The following is a 20,229-nucleotide window of genomic DNA, read 5'->3' as shown; positions in this document are numbered from 1 at the left end:
ATTCTCACCTTAAATGACAACAGAAATCACCTACTGAAATGAACTATTACGAAACATCACAGATTCTCATCTCTCCTCCATGCAAATGCTGGATGCCTTTCAAGAAATGCACTTTGATCAAATACAGGATGTTCTTCTGTCATACAAGTTATTGAGCTCACTAACAAATTACCGGCATGGCATTGAATGGACTGTGATAAATAGCTGGCCATATTAGATGCTGTAATGGTAATCATTCATTTTAAATTCTACAAAACTATCAAAATGCTTTAGAAAAGACAGCAGATATACTACACAGGTACTAAAGCAGAGCTTTTCTGCCGAATAAAGCATTGACAGTTGACCAAGTTGGACTCCAGTCAGCAATATATTTCTCCTATGTCAATAGTACCTAAAAGCAGTAGTCAAGGATTAGGGCCCTCTTGAGTACATCTTAGCCTGTAATATGGAAATGCAGCTTCTATTTTATGCTTATGTTTTCATCATAAATAGTTTGCAAGTACATGATCTGATGTGGCTGTCTAGTTCAGCAAAATCTGCTTTATTTTTAGCAGGAACAAGTAGCCAAAGCATTTGCTGGATTATGCTACATTATTATCAAATTTAAACCTCTCCCAGGTGGGCCAGATCTGGGTCCTTCACAAAGTCCTGCTGCTCACTGCTATGCCACCAAAGTAGGCTTAGCTAGCCACCTGATGAGCTGGCCAGCAGGAGAAAATTTTTGGGGTAGCACAGGATTGAAAATACCTGCTGTTTTCCCATTACCCAATTCTAGGCGTGTAGCTGTGGGACCAGAACATTCCTGCACCACAGCTTGCCTCACCTAAGTCGAAACTGGAGAGGCAAAAGCATCTTTACCTTTCCGATGAACACTAGGACATTGCAAGCTGTTTTGACACAGAAGTGCAGCTGTGCAACTGTGGGGCTGCAGCTGTATCCATCCAGCACCTGTCACGCCGAGAGCCCTAGCTGTGTCCCAAGGACAGAAGAGCTCTGGGGAACTGTTGTATATATATAACTTCAGTTACAGATTAAATAAACAAACATGATAAGTAAAGACCTACTGATAAATATGTCTTCAAAGCTTGAAATGGAAGGGAAAATGCAAATTCATCAGTTTATCTCCTACAATTGAGTTGAATTTTCTTGTGTCATTCATTATTATACAGCCCATTTCAAAATTATTTACAACCCATCTTGACAAATATGATTAGAAAAGATTTGCCAACTGTACTAACTGTTCTTATACAAAGATCAATCTTTAATAACGTCCATTTTTGCAGCAGCAGAATTTTCAAAAGGAAGGTAGAGACAAACCATCCAGCTAGAAGGACCTGAAGAACAAGAAATACTCAAAAAACTGTACACAGGAGCAAAACGAAGACTGATGAAATACTTTAACAAACAAAAAGATGCAAAACATTGTTTCATAGAAACTGGTATCTGAAGTTCTGCTTTGTTAGCTTGCTGATCCCACTGCTGCAGTCTTGTAAGGGCCACATAATGGTGAACAGGACAGAGTTTCTATGGCGCGTTATTGCTGAATAAACCATTTAACAATAACACTGCTTAGTGCATTAGTATCAGAGGCCTTGACCGGAGGAGTTTACTCAAGAAACAATATTTAAACAAGTCAAAAAAAAATAGGATAATGAGCATACGTCAATTACAAAAAGTACTATCTGAGCAATAATTAACATATATTTTTTTCCCAGTCATTATAAGGGAACTCCCACAGCTTTCTGCCTAACCCCACAACTCCCGGGGGCAGTTTCCCTCTCCAGTTCCCCTCTCAGAGAATTCATATCCTAGTTTAGTAGTTTTCATCCTGAGATTAGCTTTGGTCCGCCTTGTGAACAAACTGTTTCTCCCTTCCAGGCTTAGCAGGATATAAAAGGTAAGACAAGAATAAAAAATATATAATCTTTCTTTCGGACAGTTGCTGCCTCAGTCCAGAGCACATAGAGGGAAAATCCTTGTGTCTGTGCCTTCCTGGGAGAAAACGAGTTAGCAGCTCTTTAGGGAAAGTCCTTATCTATTGTGGTTATACATAGGAGCTATGAGAACTTTCAACAAGTTCAGGAGAGCCACAAATATTAGCAACTGAATACTGACAATTCTTTCCTAAGCCTATGTGTACTGATACTTTGTTTTCAAAGAAATATAATGCAGCCAACTGTGTGCCAACTTTCATAGAGACAAAAAGCGCATCTCAGAAAGAGGGTGAAGTCCTCACAGGACCTGTGATCCAGGCCCTTCACCAGCTTCGTAGCTCTGCTCTGGGGGAGAGATTCCAAGGCCTCCATGTCCTTCTTGTAGTGAGGGGCCCAAAACAGAACACTGGACTCGAGGTGAGGCCTCACACACAGTCCAAGTAACCTGAAACTGTTACCCATAGTTAGTAATTAAGTTGTTTAATTATGTGGTACTTTCATAGTATATTTACAGCATATTATTACTGTTACCCATAAAAAGAAACAGCCAACTTCAGGTCCCTCAGCTCTCTAAAATGCTCAGCGATGTGCATCTGTGCAGAGTGACTGAAGGTCATCGCCTTCACAGGGTGATGGCATTTCACACTCGCGTGACACAAATGCAGAGAGGTAGGGCACTATGTACAAGTCTCTTTCCAGATATTTTAAAAGAATAAAACTGCTGACTAGGCACTCTGTGCTCTCATTGAATTTCATAAGTGCACCGAGGCTTTAGCACTTCTGAAAAACGCAGCTTTCATCTTCCACTGCAATGCCTCCAGTGCAGGCATCTGATCTACTGCAAAGTGAATACGTGGAAGGTGTTAGTTAATGCTGGCAGATCAGAATGGTAATGTTTTACACCCACTTTTCAGTCACTTTTTACAGCTAAAAAGCGTGTGTAGCAACAGAAAATAAGGTTCAGAGAATGCTGAATGGAAATCATATCAAGATGCCTTCTTGTATATCTATTTTAACCGTGTTTTTCCTTTCTTACAGGAAAACTATTAGTGACAAAGGCAAGAGCGCTGAGCATACCATACATTTTCCTGATACAAAGTTTGCCATAACCATGTACCATTTTAAACCTTGTGAACTTAATGTGGCAGTAAAGCAACTTATTGCTTTTTCGTAGGTACTTTCCCTCATCTTAGAAAGATGCTGATTTGCTCAAGCTCAACACTTCTTCCAAAGGCCAGAAGTGAAAAGCTGCTTATAGGGCATCTGCACGCCACTATCAGCCTTGGCAGCAACAAAGGAGGTAGCATGGCAGCTCAGAGCAGGCTCCTCACATGCATACTGCCAGCAGTTAGCATTTTTTGCAGCTCAGTGCTGCCAGTACTTCAGCCGATGCTCTCACCTCGCTCTCATCTGGCAAGGCAGAAATTTTGCTTGAGCCAGCGATGAGCTGTGGGCTCACCTTGCTGAGCCATGCTCCAGCAGGAAGGTGGGTGCTCTCCTGCTCATGGCGAGAGGCACACTTGGTTTCTTCTCAGCTTTTAACAAGGACTTTACTTTGGTTCAGCCACTCTGTTGGACTTAGTTTCTGCAATAACTTTATATTCTTACAAAAAAATTACCGGGTTTGATTGATTTTATTTCTCCTTTCTTGCAATACTGAGTATAAAAAATAGCAGAAAGCCTGCAGCAGTTAGCCTTAATTATACTGAATTACATCTGTGAAGATTTCGACTACCGAATAGCCTTGGCTTTTGTAAAGGATCACAGTGATGGACCTCAGTCGATGGGTTATGAATGCCTGAAAACAAGGAACTTTCAGCCTCTTAAATATATTTTCTATACTATTTCTATAGACAATAACAACCTCATAAATTTGGTCCTGGATCAGCCTGAAGTTCAAACCTAACTCTGGTAGCCTTCAGCAGTCCAAAACTTTCAAGAACAAATTTAATTCCTTTATAGCAACATTATGCTAGCTTTTTTAAAATTGCTTTCTGTTGTAATTCTCTTTTTTTTTAAAGTGCACTAAAACTGCAGGCTGAAAACAGAACAGTCAAATTTTCAAAGAACCTCAGCTTTTAGAAACTCCCTGTATTGACAGATTTTCAAAGTTGAGATTATTTTTTTTTTAAATATGAACTGTAAAATACAGAAGAAATATTAAAGTTCTTAAAGTTTGTAAAATCCCATGAAAAATACTTCATGCAGGCACTGCTTAGAGAAGATACTATGTAATGTCTAGGCATCCACCATAGGCTGACAAGCTACACCTTTCCGTGTTATTATAGGTGTATAGAAAGATGCATAGCAGAAAACATGGGGATTTGTGATGAAAACTTTTATTTGATTCTTACTTAAATTAGATTATGTAACTAATGTTCATATATTTCCATTTTCCAAGTAAACAGATTATGTAACAATGGCCCTAAAAGATGATCACAATCTAAATGATCAGGAAGGCTGAAAATAAAAACATTTGAGCTATTTCTTAAGGAGTGTTTCTCCAGAATTCCACTGACCTGAGCACCTTGTCCTAAGAATTCCTGTCTTCAATCTGGCCTAAACTTCAGTGTATGACATGAGTACTTTTTATATGTGGTTTCAGTCAGCTTGTCTACCTTTATGAATCTCATAAGAATATCCTACTGGAGAGAACAGAGAATACTGCTGCATCCTGCTGCACGAACACAGGCTGCTGAATTCAGTTTCCTACTGAAAAATCACACAGATGAGATGTAAGCCAGAACCACATGCCCCTCTCTCACTCACTTGGATCTCCATGCTCATAAATGACACTCAAATTTTCCTTTACAAGAAGTTAATCAACGAGGTGAAATGGTGAAATCCTAAGTGCTGTTCCCACCAGTACATGTGACAATTTACCATGGGAATGTTAAATATTAACTGAAATAAACTGTTTTAAAAGTCTCTTCAAGTCTGGAAGTCTGTAAGTGCTGCAGCATGACCCATCAAATAATTACCTAAATTACAAGGCTTCAAAAAGTGGCAAGGAAAGAAATTGATGCAAGAGAAAAAATAAAAATTCAGTAAAAAGGGGGAAAGCACCACTGAGGACTGTCAAGATTTGGGTGGGCTATACAAAATGGGAACAGACCGCTATGTAAGTAGCTCCACAAGGAAGTCAATCAAATTTTTACGGGATCTCTCTCCATCTATTTCTCCACGTAATGGTTCATTTACCATACAACAATGCCCAAACATAACCACCTGGCTGTTAGGACTAAAACACTGGAGACTTGCTTTGTCCTCAGCACATCTGGATGTTCCAGAATGTAAGCATTTTTACAGTGCAAGCTGATACATGTTATTGGAAATGTTTCCAGAAATAAATCATCAATTGTAATTTCCAACTGCTTTCCCATTTCAAAGCCAAGTAGAAAACTTTATAACTAAAAAAGTGATGCCAAGAAAGAACAATGCTCTACTAAACGTTATTCTTGATTTTTGTTTTCTCTGTGCAATAGTTTTTAGCCTTTCCATGACAAATAGGATTAGTTCAGTAGGAAGGCTGAAAAATGTTAGCATATATGATATTTCACTCAGGAGAGATGTAGGTATTTGTATTCCATGGCAAAATATGTTTCTCAGTGAGACTTTGCAACAGTACCTCTCAGTATCAATTTGATATGAGCCAATTCTCTTCAGCTAGTTTTATTTAACATTTACTCAATTATCAAAAAAAAAAAAAGCCATTTTTTTTACATCAAGGTTTTTCTATCTTGCCCCTAAAATTAGGATTTTAATATCAAAACTATGAATCGCCATGAAAGACACACACTACTGATCCTTAGAAATTAATGGAAGACATCAAACACTTTGAAACACATTTAATGGTATTTAATATAATTTCAAGAAAACATTACTGTTGGAACAAACCAGGTAGGATTTGCAATAATAGGGTGAAATTCAGTTCTTCAGTCAATAATCAGCTCCCTAAGCAGGCGGCCTGATTTTCAAAGCCACTCACCATCCAGCAGCCTGATCTTCCCTGGTGGGGCAGTGGGGAGACAAAGCCTTTTGTAGGATCATAGAATGGCTTCCTCCTTGCCCGAAACCTGACCAGCAGCTTGGGGCTGTGACTGTGCCAAAGGGACTAATTTCTGAAGGAAATTTCCGTGGCGGTCCTGCCCCAGGCTGTCGGGATGATCCCTCACCCCTGCACCAGGACAGGGAATTGGGAAAATATCCTTTCAGATATGCTTTCCTGTGGCAAACACAGGAGCTTGGCTCTCACCTTTGACATATCATGCTTAATCTCCAGCTGCTTTTGTAACTAATTCCAGGTCTGGGAAGGCACAGCTGGGAAGTTTGGTGCAATGAAGCTAACGGGCAGAGCACAGGGAACCCAGACAGCAGGGGCACAGCACGTGCTTGTTCCCCGACCTCCTTGCCGTATGATTACCCCACCCTCAATGAAATTAAATGACAAATCCTTACTTTTTCTAAATAAACTGTAAAAAAATCACGCTGCATTACTGACAGAACACTCTCAGCTAATTACTTTGTAAAATTAATTAAGTAAAATTATTTGACAATGGCCCTTTATGTTTCTGACGGTTAATTTGGGAAGCGGCAACACTACCTGCAAAAATCAATTTAAATATGCCACAGGAAAGTACTAACGTAATTTAAAATGACACCGAGTCTAATCCAGACATTAGATCTGTGACAGATAGGTCTGAGTGCCTTGTTTTACTGGAAGAACAATGATTTCACCAAACTATGAAGAAAATTATAATTTGAAAAATGCACGCTCCCTGCCTTCTGGAGACATCACGTCATTGTTCCTGCTGTTGGTGTTTCTGTTTGCTGAGAGTCCTCTGTGAAAAGATTACAAACACTCCAGTATTTAGCTAAATGTTCAGAAAACTCACGAGAGAAATTCCATAATGGCATTTTGTTCTATCAAGTGTTTTACACAGTACCCAGCAGTCTTCATTTTAGCTCACCTCTGCCAATTCTTTATGAATTTAAGGCACTTAGGGATGATGCAAGACTCAAACCACAGGTCCTAAGATTCTGACTTTGTTAAACACAAATTTTGAGTACAAGAGGACTGGGTTGAATAAGGTAAGAACCACCTCCATAGGACGCCTTCTTAGGATCAACCCCTTTCCAGGCATATTTGGACAGTAATTTCTTATTTTATATCAGGCACACAAGTATGCCTGATTCAGCAAAAGGTCAATGAATATACACTAAGTTCATTCAGCATATATTCTAGCTTTCAAGATGCGAAAGGACAGTTGAAAAACATTTTTAAACAAAAACACAAGTCTTTTGTCTTCTACTGACATTTGAAAAAGGTAAGAGTGCTCATAGAAAGTCACAATGCTTTTTATGGTACTTTTAAGAATGGTAGCTCAGACAATTCAATGGCTTATAGCTTTAATTGAAATATACCTATATATTTACCTTCAGAATAATAAATAAGTAAAAATAAAAAAGACCATTTCTAGGGCAAAATACATGGTGTAGTTAGTATTAAAAATATGAACTAAAAATCAGTTCCAATAATAAATATTTCTCTGCAACTTAAAAATATTTAAAATTATGTAGTACTATTAATAATCAACTTACTCTCATCTGGAAGCATAAATAACTACAATTAATGCACAGAAATACCTTAGTAATAACTCATGGTCCCTCCATTACATCATATCAGGAAAGAATAAATCTGGTGCCAGCACAGCACTTTGCTATAGCTGTGGTTCCAGCAAAATTCCAGAGTAAAAGGAAACAGAATAAAGAATTGCACTTCTAATGGTTTCTGTACACTTGTGTATAGAAGGTTAAGTTTGTAATTTAGTCAATATTTTAATCAATAAAACTATTAGATTTTTTGTTGGAACCTGAGTGCTATGAAATTTTTCATTTATTTTTGAGAAAATATTCTGTCTTCTCTGACTACTATATGAAAATACTTCTTCTTCCATACTTCAACACATCTCTGCCTATCCTGAGATTCTTTTTGGCTGAGATTTTTTTAGCATGCACTACAGCATCTACTATGACATTCAATATAATTTTATCAAGAAGCTTCAAATATTAATGTTTACCATCTTTTTGCTTAATTAGTGTTACCCTACAAAAGTTTCCTGACTTGCTGCTGTATGTACCTGCCTGAAAGCCTCTGCCAGCAGAGCAGAAGGAGTGATATAAGGACGGGAGTACGTGGTCAAGAACTGAGAAAAGGCAGTCTTTCTGTAAGGGACACTGTTGGCTTATGCCAGGTTTAAGTGACTGCAAACTAAAAATGTTATACAGTAGATCCATCTAAATGCTGCAGAAGATCGCATCACTTCCCTCTATCTCCTGAGGAACATACAAGTAGGAGAAGGTTTGGCAAAACTACAGCAAAGCAGTTCATTACTATTAGAAATCTCCACAGCTTTACACATTCTGGTTCTGCTATCATCTATGCATATTACATATACTATTTTATTTTTTTTAGGAAAACTGTATTCTGTCATGGACGATTACTAATATTTTAAGTAGTAAGATACTTCTCATTTGATGTTGTAAGTAATACTTTAAAAGCAGCTTTTTTTTTTTTATTGCTCAAGCACACGGAATTGGAAAAGTGTAGTATTTCTTATCAGTTAGTATTTCCTAGGTTAGTATACAGCTAAGACAGAGACATAAGTTAATATCAGAAGGCTGGAAAAAAATAGAAAAATTGAATTCTGAATTTCTAGTCAAAGTCTTTATATATTAAAATCACATTTTCCTTACAGAAGATGTAAAGATCTTCATGGAAAAAAAGAGGTTTTTTCTAAATGCAAAAAAATGTTCTCTTACACTGCAATATTAAGCAAAAAAACAATAAGGAGAAATGCATCGGTTGCCTTAAATCTGAGTTTTAATAAAACACAACAAACTTTTCAGTGTTTTGAATGAATAATCAATTATTCTCCTTATGACTATTCAAAATTTAATATTTCAAAATCTAAAGTATCTTCATACTGAGACTGAGTGGAATTTCAAAGCCTGTTCTTGAGTTCATGACAAGTGCTGCAGCTCAGTCCTGAAATTTTGCCTTCTAGTATAATTCCTGTTTGTTCCACCAAAGACTTTCAGGAACTCTCTAACCTCAATGAAGCAGCTTTTAGAAACAATGACCTCATTCAGATCTAATTTAGTTCAGTGTAACTCTGAAGTCAAAGTTGAAGATGTATGAAAGTGGCACAAGTCAGATTGAAATCAGGCCCGTTATCTCTTGGAATTGAGAAGTGCAAGCACTGTGACGGCATCCCACTTGCATGGCAGCTCTGCTCATGGAAGCCATACACTGTTCTTGCAGGAGCACACTGAAAGCATGCTTTCTTTTCCTCATCCATGAGTTACCTACCATACATTTTTGCTTGTGACAAGAGGATATAGGTTTGAGAGGTTCCAGATAGACTTTATTCTCCACAAAATAAATAAATAAAAAATAAATAAATAAATAAATAAATAAACTGTTTTAAATTGATTTGTTTGTTTTTTTTTTTGTTTGGTTGGTTGGTTGGTTTTGGTTTTTCTTTTCAATAAACAAGAATGTCCCATTCCAGAAATGACATTTTTAACTTCCGTAATGAAAAAGTGCAGTTACTTCTTTTTTTTTTTTTTTTACGAAAAAAAGAGTGTAATACAGTCAAGGCAAGGTCATATATCCATGTTTTTAGTGCACCTAGTGACAAAGAACAGCATATGGACCCTTGTCCTGCATACACACATTTTTACTCTCACAGCTTGTGCTCTAAAGCTTTCAGTCAACAGCTGAGGGACTTGAAGAATATGAGAACACTGGAGCCTGTCTATCCACATGTTATGCGTATGATTTCCTATGATAATAAAAATGGTCATCCATCTAGCTGTGATGTTTTAATAAGAGAGCAGTAAAAGCAAACAGTAAACTTCAGAGCCGCACCTCTGAGGGAACACAGAGACACGTTTGCACTCCCCACCACAGCTTCCACCCACATCAGATGTCAAGTCACTGCCTGTGCAAGCAGATACCACTCACGGGTGCTCTGGAAGGTGGCTGGGAGCACAGCACACAAGTACGCCTGAACTGCTTACCACCATTGGAAAATCCATTATGTCCTACTTCATATTTAGAGCAAATTAGAGCAGTATTTAGGGCTATCAAGCACCGAGATTTCCATGAAAGAATTCTCTTTTTTCCATCTGAGATTATGCGTTGCTGGAGCACTGGTGTTTTAGGGATTTGTGAAGCACTGTTGTACCCCCAGGACCCCTAAATGTTTGAGGGGAGAAGTGGGCAGAAGGAGCCCCAGCTGCAGCACCTCCCGTGTTCCAGGTGTGGGGCCAGCCCCAGGAGTCCCAAGGCACACTGTGGCAGGTCTCTTCAGGCACTTGAGTTGACTGTGGGCATGAAAGCACTGCCACAAAGAATGCCTAAACAGTGGTGCTGCTTCATTTATTAACCATACCTGGAAAGCCTGTGCTCTCACGGAGCAAACGTGTGGTGCTCGGCCTCACATCTGCTCCATGCTGGCCGACAAATGCTGGGGGCTATCTCAAGCCGGCCCTAAGGCCTATTCCTTACAACTGGACTGACAAACATCTAACTGAAAATGCAAACAGAAATGTTCTAGTATTTCCTCACAACAGAAGAGACTAAAATCAGACAAGCTATGGATACAGCTTGGCCTAACCTGCATACCACCAAACCCATGTCCTTCCTTGGGATGTCCCTGTCCCTCTTTGCCACAGCTCCTGAGCCCAGCTGGGCCCTCCCGTCCTTGTCACCAAACGTCCTTTTCCCAGCCACTCACCGTCTCACCCAAACTGCTGCCTCTGCTTCTCAGCTAACCTTGGCACCCTCTAACCAACACTTAGAGGATTAGCAAGCTCCAGTTCACCTTCTCAGTTATCCTTATTAGATCCATTGCCTTCACTTTAGCTGTTCTTCCCAAACTACCGATCTTAGCTCTAGCCTACTTGAGCTACTGGGTTTGTTCTCCCCATTTTCAGCCTTGGTTTCCATCTCGATCCACTGGTCTCCAGTGACCCAATGACATTTTGTTTTGCAATTCCTAAACTTACTCCCCTTGTTTGTTCAGCCTCCTGACTCCGACTCCAACCTGCCATTCCTCAGCCTAGTTTATGACCCGAATTTCCTGGTCCAAATATAGTTGCATTACAAAACCTGTGCGGCTAAGAAGCTAGCTCTTCTGCTTCTGCAGCTGAACCTCCGTCTACAATATTCCTTCATCATGGCTGTGTCTGACATGGCTGTCTACTGGCTGCCTGCGTCTCGTTTGGGTGTTCGGGTGTTCATCAGCTTTCTCTGCTCCCAGCTTCCCTGCTCCCCACACAGATGAGGCAGGAGCACTCCAATGCTTTCTCTGGCCATTACAAGAAATGAGCAGAAAAATAACTTTGTCCTGTCCCCTCCCTGAAAACCAATATTTTTTTTTTTTTTTAATTAAGGAGAAATTACCTTAAAGCAGACAGCTACAGAAAAGAGACCAGGACCAAATACTAGGGATACTCCATAGAGAAGGAGATGGAGAACAACTTATTCTCTCCTTTTAAAGAACTCCTTATAACTGCATCCAAATTCTCCGTCTAACATTGCCACTCTCCAACTGCAACTCCAAGGCCAAATGCTTTGGGGTTAGCAGTTCCTCTCTGGCCAAAGAGGCTTTGTGTGTGACTTGGAAGGGCAGCTGAGAAATCCTCGGGGCTGAGGAGTCCTGTAGGGCAGGAAGGAAGTAATCCGTGGGGAGGAGAAGCCCATTTTATAGGAGGTGTTTAAAATAATTAATTGCCGTTTGATCAAAACGAAGTATTGCAGTGCAATGCAAGGAAGACTGATGGGCTTTTATGTGCTGGATTCCTTTTGGTGGTATTCAGGAAGAAATCGCTTGCTTGTATGGACTCAACATGGTAACAGAAATTGACAAAAATAAAGAGTTAGGACTTTGCAGGCCTGTCGGCAGCAGCTGTGAAGGCATCATCCTAGCAGACCTCTCGGCTCCATCCCACGCCCAGCAGAAGCCAAACCTTCCCAAACGCAAACAAATCCTTTCTGGGAGCTTCTGCTCCAGGAATAAGGGTGGAGGAGAAGTACAGAGGGGCTGAGGTTATCGTCCGATACCATGAGCAGGGCTGCTGCAGCTGGCTCTGACTCTGGGTATGGGCACAACTGCTGGCTTGGCTGCCTGCTCTGTGCACAGTCCCTGCCTCCCAGCACGTCAGCAAGGCCAGAAAGAGCAGCCGCCAGCTCCAGCTGGAAGCAGGCACAGTCAGAAGCAGGCAGAGCTCTTCCCCAGCTCAAGCAGTGGCTCGTGTCCTCTCTTAAAAACCAGGCTGTTCTCCAGCCCGGTTCTAGTCGCAGGCCACCACTGGGCCACGCTGATGCAGCTATGACATGAAAACCACACATGGCAATTCAGTTCAGATCAGCAAAACATAAAACAGGGCATTTTTCCTGTAAGATTCCTCAAGCTTTCTTCATGCGTTTATCAAATACATGCTCAATTTAGCTCCATTCACTACCTGAGAAATCAGGAGAGAGATGATATTATCATTAACTATTGTTATCGGTAATAATGTGTTTTCTGTGATAGTTAAAATACAAAATGATCTCAGTGAAAACTCTAATTTATGACAGTTTATTATACTGACAAAGAATCTAACATTTTTGTATAGTATGATTTATGTATAGTATGTTTTGTGTGTTACATATCCAAAGAATATATTTTGTGTTATTCTGTATAATGTTTCCTATAGTGAATTTCACTAAATAGCACTTTACTACTGTTCCCCAGAAATTGATCGGTTCTATTTTCCTCAAGGTTGCTACTAAGAATAAAATCATGAACACCCTGAAGTTCATAGGAGTTTTGCTGCTTGTCAGGAAGACTAATGAGATCTGGATTTCATCACAGCTGTTTGATGAAGTGCATGTAACTACCTACTTCGACTCTGAGACAAATTTCAAGGAGCACTGTTTTGCTCCTTGGCTATCAGACCATGGTTTCTGCTATCAACATATACAAATTCATTGTAGTTTCACCTCCAATGACTTATGTACTTCAAAAGCAACTTGATAAAATATTTACAACGAACAGTTGTAATCCCAATCCACAAAAGCAGATGAGCACTGAAAGGAACTTCTTTCTTCTCCATGTTCATACCTTGAACATTGTTATTAAGGGGCACACACCACTCATGAGCATTAGTAAAGATGCATTGGCATAAAAAGAATTGAAAACAAGTCATAACTATTGCATTTCAGACCAACAAGATACATGAAAGCAAGTGAACTAATATTAACTAGATTCAGTTTAAACTGATGGTCCCCAATGCTTCTGTATTTAAGACATACATTACCATTGCATAGGTTGAGAATAATTTCAATTGATTCTTTTCTTTCTGATAATGGAGTAACTGCAACATCAAAAATCCTAAAAAGCACTAAAATCAAAAAGCACCATAGCCATAAGGAACCTCCATTGATATAAATCACCTTAGTCATTTCAATTTAAAAAAGAAAACAAAAAACTTGAATGAGTTAAATTTGCATACTTTTTTTTTTTTTTTCCCAGATCAGATGCTCTTTAACCTACAGCAGCCAGCATGAAACTGGCATAAGCTCTGCATCATGTGCTCTAGTTAATACAACAGAAATGCGGTCATGCGCCCACACTTGATCCAGATTCGCACTCATGTGTGATCCAGGAGTACACAGATCTGGTGTTAATGGACATGAAATCATGGCCTTGTATGACAGCCCAGACTGAGAGATAACTTACAGATTTAATTAACTATTTCAAAAGGTACATTTTTCCTTAAACATATCCAGATATGTCTAGTAGCTGTGATACTCTCCTTCGATGTAAATCATTACATTGAGATTTACATAAATGAAAAACAAAATCGGAAAAACGAAACCCCCATCATAACAAACCTCAGTCACATCTGAAGGGCTGTAGATAAGTGTTTGCAATCAATTCTAATATGTAAAATAACCATATAACGGAATGGAAACCAAACCACATCCATATATTGAAATAGTAAAAAAAATAAATTTAAAAAAATAGTAATCTTACCTTTTTCACTAACACTTTCACTTTCAATCTCCACATCATCACAACTCGTGTACTCTGGAGTGGATGCCAATTCTTCTTCTGAGCTACTTAAAGAAACCTGGCGCATTTTACCTCCCTTTTTTGTTTTATGGGGCTTTGGTGGTGGAGGTCTGACAGATTCAGACTGGTCTGAGCTGAGTGAATCGTTCCGTAACATGGTCTCCATCTTTTCACGTTTTGTTTTCCGTACAGCAGAATTGGGATCCAAATGGTGTTGTTTCCTTAATGAATCAGAGCGCCTCATGTCTGGTCTTTCCAGAGGAATTGGACTCCTCCTAGGTGTAGGAGGGCTATGATTTGTGGTCCTCTGACGATTGGGACTTGGTCCCTGAGCTTCTCGAGTTCTTTCCATAGAGTATGAACGTTGATTTTCCATGGCAGCTCTGCGCTCAGACACAGATCTTTGCCTTGACGGTCGTTCCATCCTCAGCATAGATATCCGGGAATCCTCCAACTCGGTATTTGCCAATGAGACATCGCTATGCCTCCGCTCGTGTCGTGCTCGGGACACTTCAGCGTGGATACGCATTTGTTCCTCATACGGTTGTGGCTTGACTGGGTAACGAGCCAAATTAGGATCACTTCTGTACCGTGCCTGGTATTCCTCTTCCCTCCGCTGCCTTTCATATTCTTCTCTGTTCTGTGCATCCTCCTCTTCTACCGGATACTCCTTGGAACGCCTGCGACTCCTCCTGTTGGAATCCCTATAATCACCCAGTTCAGGTTCTTCGTATAACTGTGGCCCACGCTGCGACCGCCTATCTGAATAATCTGATGGTGACCTGGGCATCGCACTGTCTGATGGAGCATACTGTGAGTATTCGTCTCTCTCTTCCCTTTGGTCGTATCTTCTGTTCTGTTCTCTTGATATTGATGGGCTTCTTTTCCTAAATAATAATGACAAGGAAGAAGGAAGAGAACTCTGTCAATATTTCCTACAGCATAAATATTCAGCTAATGCTTACTAAATGCTTAATACAATGATCAGCTGAAGGAAAACCAAACAAACAAGAAAACATTCATTGCATTTCTGTGTGAATGCGCTTGCATATTTTCTGCACCAAATTAAAGAAAGTATGTCACGCTGCATGTTTACAGTGTGTAGTTTAAAAAAAAAAAAACAGTCTTTATGGAAAAATGCTAATACAACATCATCAAATATAAAATTCAAGTATTGACACTATTTTATAGTCATAACTGGTTTATAAAGTACCAAAATTTTATAATCTTTTCTAATCTTTCTTAAGTGATATAACTTGACCACATACTTCTGTGTCACAGGGTTTTATAATCACTGCAGAAATTAAGGCTACATCACTACATTAGTTTGATCTTTTAGCAGTCATTATTGCTTAAAAATATACATTTCCATTCCCACAAAACTATGATGTGTACCAAGGGCAGAAAAGGGGACAGACGAAGATCCAGTGGCAGCAGTTTTCTAAATCAGGTATTCTACCTTAAGTCAAAAAAAAACAAAACATATTTTTATTGCATACTAAAGCAAAGATCCTCGAACTCCTGCCTGGCTTGACAAAAAAATCCTTCTCATCCCTACTATTGGCAATAGTGTTGGTCCAAGCATTTGAAGAAGACACACCAGCCAGATACCAAAATAGATCTCCAGTACCATTCTTTTTCATAGACCATATCTACCACAGAAAATTCTGAGGATTCTCAGGAAAGCAAAAAATAAAAATAAAAATAAAAATATCTACAGATATTTTTTTCTGACATTGGCAAATAACTGATTGTCTTTGATTTTATTAGCGGTAATATCCTATTAGGAGATCTGCCTGGAATATTAAAAATGCTACATATATTCTGTTTGATATATTGTTGGCTACATTTGTTTGATATCATTGTTTGCATCTTGAATAGAAGGGATCAATTAAAGACGGAGTAGTGATTCATACAGAAAAACAGACTGGAGCTTCAGATTGTGCCTTTATCAATCCTCAAAGGATAATGAGCATTCAAAATGCCTCTTCCAGACACATCCAGCTTGGTATTCAGTACCCCAGATGGAGCTGGAGGAGTTCCCTGCAGGAATCTGGAATTATTACTGTGTTATCAGACCTTTGCTCTTACATTTTGTTCCATCTTTGCAATTAAGAACCTTTTGAAAATATTTTCTACCCTCCCAAATGGCCACTGATGCCGAAGGGCAGCCTTGCCGACAGCACCATGGCAATCCTACCTATTGTTGAGTACAGGGAAAGAACAGCAAAGGCACAGCCTGCTCTTGCCACAGCTGTCTTAGAAGGAATAAGGAAAGGCTTCAGCTTTGTGAAGGGGAGAAGGAAAAACAGGCTTCCCTGGTGCCCAGGAAAGCAGGCAGAAAAGGCTCTGCCTAAGAGACTAGGAGAGAAGACACTGCTCTCTCAGCCAGAAAGGAAATGCAGTCGCTGCTCAGCAAGGGAAAACCACAGTTGTGTGAGAGGAGGGCGTGCAGGGGGTGGCTGGCAAATTGGCATCCTGTCTTAGGTACCATACAGGGTCATTAAACAATGCCTGAAAGATTTGGACCCAGTCTAGCCCCGTAAACATTAAAGTACTTTAGCCTTACAACAGCATCTACAAATGAGGAAACTAATTCAATCTTGCAAAAGTGCAACTCTTTCTGTGAAGGATGACAAGTAATATCAGCATCACTTGTATGCCTATTTGTTTATGGTGAAGTTAAGATGTCCTATCTGTCTTAATAAAGTGTCATGTTGGTACCAGCAGAAATCATAACCTCTGTACGTTTAAGGAAAACTCTACGGCTTCTGCTGCTGGGGCGTCAGGCTGAATCGTTCTCATGTGACACAAACAGTTTCATAAGTCTGAAACCAGAACAGACAACAGGAACAGACAACCAGGACAACAGAACTACCACAATCAGAGAGTTTGCAAAGACATGGAAGTTTTCATTAAAACAACGGAGATTGGATGTAGAAGCTTACTTTAAGGAAGATACGCAATTTCAGTTAAGTACTTCAGACAATGAAAAATATGCCACATCCCAAGTTAAGATGTTCCAATTGCAAATTACCTACACTGCTGAAAGTTTCTGCCATGCCTATATTAAAAATGTGCCTAACATCTCGATTCTGTTCCCCATGTAGGCAAAATCTTTTATCTCTATGCAAATGCAATTTTAAATAATAAATGGCATTCAATGGATATGCAGTCATCCGTATGGATTTCACTGCAAGGTTGAGACAAGTATGTGTTCACATGGTATGTACGTATACTTGACTGTTAACATTCACACTGTGTATACTGAGTTTGTATTACATAATGAGTTGATTAAGTTATATTTACAGTCACAGATTTTTACATGGACTTGTTCCTCCAAGACATCAAAACACCACCCCCAGAAGTGTGGTTTATAGGACCAAGTCCATCATGAATTGTGTAAAACACACAACCATGCATAAGCCAGTTTGAAAAATCTCACATATGCCTTGGAGCATACTAAGTCTACACATTCTTCAGGATCAAACATATGCATACGTGTATCTGTAGTAATATAAGTAACAGTATAGTTAGAAGTGTTTTAGCCACATTTGGGGAGATTATATATTTATGTATACATATATATATTACGTATAATATATATACACACACATATATATATGACTCCATGTCACATTGTCCTCATAGCAATGCAAAGAGTAGAAGACAAATCTCTTCTGGAAACACTGGGAATTTTCATAAAAGCAAAAGCATTTATTGTAGACTTTTTGCAGAGACAAACATACTTCTACCAGGAAAATGTATCATCTATGGAACTGGCACAAGATTTCTAAAAACTCCACCTTTTTTTTTTTCTAGCATGTACTATGTTAATGAGAGGAGGATGTGCCAACAGAGCACCATATTTTTATACCTCTTAAACAAACATTTTCAAACCCTTTACCAGAAGTAGTCACTGCCTCTCCTCTGTTTTGTTGCCAAGACATGAATATAGGACCAACACCTATGGTTGACAGTAACATAAAGATCAGCTGAGTCCTCCATCTACTTCACGGAAGAAACAACCTTATGCAGCTGCCCTGCATGAGGCAACTTTCAGGCCACCTGGAAGAGAAAGGACCTTCCTGAAAACCCAACTTTCTTCTTTGGTGAAAGCAGCCTGACAGGTAAAAGTCACTGCTTTAATTCCTTGCTTATGCTGATTGGGACTATTTTAATCAATTTCAGCTCTGCTGAAGGGATCGAACTTCACCCCAGGATCAAATGGCAGAAGCTGAATCCTATCCATGAGACACAAACGAAGCACACCCACGCACCCAACCGGCCAGGAACGGCCTTTACCTCCTGTAAAATAGGGACTAATCTGACAAACAGGCTAAAAAAACTCTCAAGAGTACTCTAGTTAGAGACATTCAAAGCTGGAGAGGGCTCGTCCTGCCCAGCGGTCACCGCACCGCGCGGTACTCAAGCCCCCCTTCACCATTAGCCACTCTTCTTTATTTTAAAAATACCTGCAACAAACACTGTCGTAGAGTGCATTGCATGTCTACGTTTTGAGACAGCACTGTTAAATTGTGGTAGGAGGTGCAGCACTCACAAACTTATGGTCAGTCACTGCTATTTTTAGGTCACACTAATTCTGACTCACCTTCATGAGCCTTTGTCTAATCCACTCCTCACCGTTAACTACCTTTAAGACACCTTAGTAAAAGCCTGTCCTGGCGTACCTCCCCCCGCAGCTACACCACAGAAGGCACCCACACCGTCCCCTTCCTGGCACACAGCAGTGAGCCCAAATTCCAGGGAGCGCCAGTGCTGCTGGATGTGGCCTGGTCCTCAGCCGGGTTCTCAGCCCATGGCCCTGAGCAACTGTCCCCTCGTCCCAACACTGCAAGGCCACCGTGACTACTGCTTCTTTGAGCCAGCAATGAAATAAAACCTCTACTAGGCCTCGAAAGTTCTAGAACCTACACAAACCTGTGGGGCACAGTCTATTAAAAATTCATTTTTCTGATACAGAAACTAAGACTTGTTTCCTACTGATTATCATTATTATTTTTACTAATACATGACATTTACGCTTTTAACACATCTCTCTTAACCCTACACTGGTGGAAATGTTACTCGCACTGCACTACAAATATCACTAATACTATGAAAAAGCAACCTGACCTGCTCATGCAGTTAATTATTCAACTCCCCCATACTATAATAGCAATATATGTACTTAAAATATGGCATGGGAGAATATAACATGGCTATTCTGTTTTAATGGCTCTGATTTCAGTAATGCAACTACATAGCTTAAAAATCTTTGCCATTCATCTGTATTCTTCCATGAAGAGAAAACCCCTGTCTGCTTTGGTTTAGATTTATAAAAATGAACCCAAAAGTATCAAGGAAAAGGAAATATGAAAAGGCAAGTTTCACCATATTCCAAAAGCTATGGATATTCAAAAACATTGTAATACAAGAAGTATTTGTATCGCAGTAAAAATTAGACCTCAGATGTTCCTGGCTACTAATCTTGTTCTCAGACCAATAAAAGACATATCTGAACTGAAGAAAATGTTCAAGAAAATATAATTCTAAAGATATGTCCAAACATATGGGTACCTGAACTCATCTTGAGAGATTTTTATAAATAAGAAGTTGAAGGTAAATTAAAAAAAAAATTACTAAGGGCTCAGTGGGCCTGAGCCATGATAAACTACTTGAAAATCAAATATTGGTCACCTACTTTTAAGACCTAATTTTAACTTACCAAACAATACTCCTAATTTGTTTTCTGTTTCCTATAACTTAGCAAGGAACACTGGAAATTTAAAACTGAAGATATTTGCCCTGCACATACTGCATTCTTGCTTAGCTGTTTGCAAAATGCACTACTTTCAGTACATGAAAGAATAATGCAGAGCAAGTAAAAATTCACATTTCCCACTGGAACTCTGCTATAAAAGCCATGCAATACATGAGGCTTCTTGTTAGAGACCTCATCAAACACAGCCAGCACAGCTTTGTTTCTCCATTACTAGCCTACACCTGTCAGGAAAACAGCATTTGTTGGTTGCTGAGTGATCAGGTAAGAATAGTCCTACTCTTCTACACTTTTACAGTTTAATGCATTATATTCAACAGATAGACAGGCACTTGTTTTACAACAGAGCCAGGGAGCAGATAAAGCACCGTCATTTCACCTTGCA

At 39.5% G+C, this 20,229-nt stretch overlaps 1 protein-coding gene across 31 annotated transcripts in view; it reads right to left on the bottom strand.

The window, feature by feature from the left end:
• Positions 1-20,229, bottom strand: part of RIMS2 (regulating synaptic membrane exocytosis 2) — a 448,070-nt gene that overhangs the window by 238,617 nt on the left and 189,224 nt on the right. For all 31 annotated transcript variants that reach the window (XM_084510626.1, XM_084510614.1, XM_084510622.1 and 28 more), the window contains one exon: positions 14,024-14,949. In XM_084510626.1, the coding sequence (XP_084366752.1) occupies positions 14,024-14,949 (926 nt within the window). The remainder of the gene's footprint in view (positions 1-14,023; positions 14,950-20,229) is intronic.

The sequence above is a fragment of the Aythya ferina genome (assembly GCF_964211825.1).
Source record: "Aythya ferina genome assembly, chromosome: 2".
Taxonomy (NCBI): Eukaryota; Metazoa; Chordata; class Aves; order Anseriformes; family Anatidae; genus Aythya; species Aythya ferina.
Note: the sequence above shows the minus strand (reverse complement) of the source record. Positions and strands in the feature narration are given on the sequence as shown.